At 32.6% G+C, this 5,286-nt stretch overlaps 1 protein-coding gene across 1 annotated transcript; it reads left to right on the forward strand.

Moving 5' to 3' along the window:
* The first annotated feature begins 408 nt into the window (after positions 1-408).
* LOC107001781 lies at positions 409-1,427 on the forward strand. The gene is made up of 2 exons (XM_015199753.2): positions 409-919; positions 1,009-1,427. Exons 1-2 carry the CDS (start codon positions 634-636, stop codon positions 1,164-1,166), a joined length of 444 nt encoding a protein of 147 aa, XP_015055239.1. The 5' UTR covers positions 409-633; the 3' UTR covers positions 1,167-1,427.
* Positions 1,428-5,286: the final 3,859 nt, after the last annotated feature.

Below are 5,286 nucleotides of genomic sequence, written 5' to 3' on the forward strand. Positions count from 1 at the left end.
GTCTATTAATGAAAAAGGTATACACAATATAACATTTAGTACAAGATAATTGAAGCATGGAAGTGTAAAGTGGAAAACCTTAAATAACAAAAACACCCTCCAATTCAATGTTAATTCCAAGCACACATATTAACGTGTTCAAGGCAATTTATGTAGTTTGTGGAGAAAAAGTAAAAGATTTGTATTTCAAAAAGAAAATATGAAATATTATAGGATCTTCAATTAAACTACTCACATCTTGATATTAGTAATAAAATTTTAAATGATATACCTTATAAATAACAAGTAAAAGAAAAAAAAAATACAAAAATCTTGTTAAAATTGAAGTTTATGTGACTAATTTTATTATATATAAGACTTGAAATTAATCGTTGAGACGAAAGTAGAACCAAAACAAAACTCTTCCCTTTGACAATTTCATAGGATGAATAAAAGAAGCCTCCGTTTACGTGCCACCACACACATTCCTAAACCAAACCACAAGTAAATAAGCATTTTCCCTTGTTCTTTGCTGCTTCTTAGTCCCTAAGCATCTTGTTACTAACACGCTTTGAGCAAAACTTGAGTTAAATATTTCTCCTTTTCACCTTACTAATAAATCATAACAATTAACAACAACAACAACAACGAATAATGATGATTCAACCATTATTCGCGCTTGTATTTCTTGAAGTGCTTGTGATATTGACCCTCATATTCCGAACCCCTTTAAGGAAACCTGTTTTGATGGCATTAGATAAATCGAAGCAAGGGAGAGGACCTGTCATAGTAAAAAGTGCTGGAGGAACATTATTCGTGGTTTTAGTCTCCATCTTGTTCAACGTCACTCTAATGCAGAATCGCGCTACTGATTCTGGAACTGTTAATCCAACTGATCAAGTTTTGTTGGCTAATCATCTCTTAGAAGCCTCGCTCCTGGGTGAATATAATCTTCGATAATTTAGATTCATATAATCGACTATTTTTGGTAAATAATGTATTTTTTTTCTTCATGTGTTACAAATGCAGGGTTCACATTGTTTCTTGCTTTGGTCATAGATAGGCTTCATTACTACATAAAAGAGCTTCGTCTACTAAGGAAGACATTGGAGGGAGAAAAGAAAACGAACCAGAGTCGCGATCAGGTGGAAAGTGCAGCATCAAAAAGTCCGAGCACAAGTACATAATAATATATCTATGTTTTATATTTCTCTGTTTGTTATATGGTTTTTTTTTCTCCAATTATTTCCTAAATGTCTGATTGTAGTTTGTATGATTTATTTATTGCAACAATATATATATTTGCTATTGATAATATTCTCCCATATGCTTTGTGGGATCGACTCCGACTCATAGTTGGATAAATATATTGCATACGATCATTTATATTTCTTTCAAGAAGTATCGTTATGTAACTTATCTACTCTTGTTGTAGAATTGCCAAGAAATAGAAATGGAAACAAACCATATATTTCAGGAAAAAAAAATCAAATAAAGATGTGATTGTTTTTTACCTTTGGAAATTAAGAGACGTAGATGTTGGATATAGACTATTAACCATGTGGTTGTTATCTATAATTCATGTGAGCAGTATGTTTCCGCTATGTGCTATTCACTTTAATCTCACACAAGTTGCTCTTTCATCTTGTTTTGGGAAGATCGGTATTCCTGATCCATGAATTCTTGACAAGTTCCTTGTTATATCATATGACTAAATGCATTTAACCTTGTCCATATACAAATGTGCTTTGATTTATCCATGTACTTCCTCCGTCCACTTTTATTTGTTATGTTGCGCTTTTTGAAAGTCCATTTGATTAATTTTCAAAGTTAAATTAGATTATGTTAATTCGATATTTTAAACAAAAAATGTTAATATTCAAAAACTATATGAAAAGTATTATAAAATGCAACTTTTTGTATATCAATATGACGAAAAAATAATCTTAAAATGTTAGTCAAAGTTCTTATAGTTTGACTCCAAAAATAGAAATTATGACAAACAATAGTGGACAAAGAGAATATTAATTTTCGTTTAACAATTATTTTTTCAGTTCATTTTTACTTGTTCATATTTAATTCGATAAATTCCTTAATTAAGAAATGATAAATAGGGGATAATTTTACTATATCACAGACATTATATTTGTAATATTAATTTTTTTGCTAAACTTGCACTGCATGATGTTCATGGAAATTTTATACTTTTAGTTTTTTTATTAATATAATAAAATATACTAATTTGAAGAATATGAATCAATTGTTTTTTATATTGTTTGTTAAGAACATATTTTTATTAATTAATATATTTTTAGACTACTATATACATCTTAAATATTAGACTTAATATCATTTATAAAGTCTCTTATTTGTATAATATAAAAAAATATTTTTAAAATTCAATATAATATTTAACTACACATGTGCAATCAAATAGTACACTTGTAATTCCTACGTAGTTATTGTCACGCTCGAAGCCTATATCCTGGACGTGGCCGGCACCCAACAACCATTACTAGCCTTGAGCAAACCCTTGGCATTGACTCACTTAACTCAGCGGAAGACTTAAGTTAACTCAAGTATAAAGCTGGAACATTCTCATGAGAAAATACTTTAAACAATTATCTTGGTAAAAATGACACTTAAGTCTCAAAGTTAAAAAATCTGATATGTAAGATAAAAAGAGACTAAAAACTAAACTATCTGACTATCTATCTGTCTATGAAGCCTTTACTACTACTAAGATGAATGTTGGGACAAACCCCACAACATTCTATAAAGTAAATACGGAAAGCAACTAAAGAGACCTACGGAATGCAAGGAGGATCACCACTACTCTGAATGCTCAAGCTGGATCAACGAGGCGCTGGATGCTGATCCTGGTTACATGCGTCTTCATCATAAGACGATGCAGGCCAACTGCCATCAGTACATTGAATGTACGAGTATGCGAGTTGGAATGCTAAACAACAACTACTAAGCTTAAAAGGATTAATGATGGACTTACCTTGGCTCTACTCAACTCATGGAATAACAACTCAATATAAAGCAGTAAAGACACATGCAATATATATAAAGCTTGTAAAACAGTGTAAACACTTAGTTCATTAAAGGTAATGCAATAATAAACTCAACTTTACTTATATATGAAAGTAATATAATTTCTGTGAGAGATTTTCTAACCGACAATCATCATTATGAGCCCAAGCGATGTTAAAATGTCTTACCTCACGTTGCAAGAGGACCGATCTATACCTTGCCATCAGTATAGAACCTGAACTACTAAGTGAATCCACTAGTATATGCTAAAAAGCACTAAGGAATCATCTAAAAAGTATCATCCTTTATCTGTCCATGTTGGCTACATGGTTTATGGAAACTTGAGTTGATATGAACTCTCGTCCCCATATCGGTGCTGAATATTACTCCCAAAATACTTAACTCATATGTTTTTAAAATAACCTCTTCTCTGGTTTGAGGTAATTGCTCAAACTTAGCCTTAAAAGCTCTTTGAAAATATAGTTCCCATTGTCTAAAACTATCCAAAGGCTCTGTGGAAGTCTAGCTTCCTTTCTTTCTCAAAATGTGAAAACATTTGTAACTCTTAAGGACTACTGAGTTCCCTTATAGCTTTTAAGAAATGAACTCACTCTTTGCTCTTTTCTTTACTTAAAATTTAACTCTTAGGGAATAGTTAGTTCCCTTATAGCTTTTAACATTTAGACTCAACTCATTACTCATCGCTAACTTGTAGCTTGAGCCTTAAAACAAAGTTAAAATGTTTGATTTTAACTTTCCTTGAATCGGATTTTTGAACTGAAGGGACATGATCTCATGTTTATGGATGATTTCATGATGTGTAGATGTACTTTAGAGTTTTAGAATCAACTAGGAATTATAGATACATCACTTAGGAACCAGTACGAAAGATGAGGGGAAAATCAGATCTCCAGGTGACCCTGGCGCTCTGAGAGGCGCAGCGCGCCAGAGCCTGAGGGACGGAGTCTGTCCTGAGGGGCTCTGGTTGAAGCGGCGCCCCGGGGCCTATCAGACGAAACCTTCGACTTTTCTTCTTTGTTTTTCATCTCTAAACCTCCTAAACTTTCATGGATCTCACCCAAACACTTAGGATTACTAATACCTCAATACCCAATAGATTAGACCCAAAACAGTCCAGAAATCATGAATCAAATCAACTAAAGGTATACTACAACTCAGACAACAAGAATTCGATAAATTTTCATCAAGAACTTCTATGTTTATCATTCAATCTATCTAACTTGCTGAATTGAACCAAATTGGTGTGTGGGTGAATTAACCCAACACGGAAAGATCTCACATTCCTTAAAGGTATCACCCCCGACGAAATCCACTCAATGATCTTGACATACTTGGCGAAATCTTGGTCTCTTCTCCTGTTCTCTTTTCTCCCAAGCCCTAAGCGTAAAAAGTATTTTTCGAACTTAATTAAAACTTGGTTTTACCAAAATTAAATCCTTAAAATAAATTAGGAAATATGAGGGTGAAAAGATTATTTTATCCTTACTAAAAATCCTGATTGAACTTTCCTCAATCTAACAGCCCAACTTTCGATAGACATATCTCCCTCATACGATATCGAAAATGCGCAAACTTGGCGGCGTTAGAAAGATCTCTCCAAGGATTATCCAATCATATAAAGATGTGACCCTAACTCATCATATGATCTAGGAGTTATGGTCGTTTAAAAATGACTAGAACTCACTTTTAAAACTTAGGAAATTTTTCATATTTTTCATATTCCTTCCAAAACTAACTATTCTTAGTTTTTTGGTTTAATCCTACCTATTTCGAGTTACGAGATGTTACAGTTACACTTTGACAAGCTAGACTGGTAATTACTACCGAAGTAATTACACCAATTTCAATTACCTGATAGACAAAAAATGATAAATTATTCGTTGATTTTATAAATTAAACAAATATTATCAAAATTCATATAAACAAGAAGTACCACTATAAAAGAAATGGTCATTTTGTGGAGGTTTTTTTTTATTAATTTTTGGAAGTTTTTGACCTACACAAAATTAATTAAGGCGGTTTTAGAAACTGCCACAATTACCTATGCCACAAGCATATTTGTGACGGTTTAATAGAACCTTCATTATGTCTGCCTTTTTACACTCCCTAGGAGATCCCACACCTTTTGATCCCTTGGTGACTCGAACTCGCAACCTTTGTGCTGAAAGTGAGGGGTGCTTACCATCAGACCAACTCTCTCTCTCGTCCTTAAAAAACTTGAGTTTTGTCATTTATAACATAGACTAC

Source organism: Solanum pennellii, chromosome 10 (assembly GCF_001406875.1).
Source record: "Solanum pennellii chromosome 10, SPENNV200".
In the NCBI taxonomy this organism is placed as follows: Eukaryota; Viridiplantae; Streptophyta; class Magnoliopsida; order Solanales; family Solanaceae; genus Solanum; species Solanum pennellii.

Bases quoted from the DNA above. Each gene is read 5' to 3' on its own strand.
- LOC107001781 (XM_015199753.2), top strand. From the start codon at position 634: ATGATGATTCAACCATTATTCGCGCTTGTATTTCTTGAAGTGCTTGTG. The intron at 920-1,008 runs GTGAATATAATC...TTACAAATGCAG, and splicing joins CTTAGAAGCCTCGCTCCTGG to GGTTCACATTGTTTCTTGCT.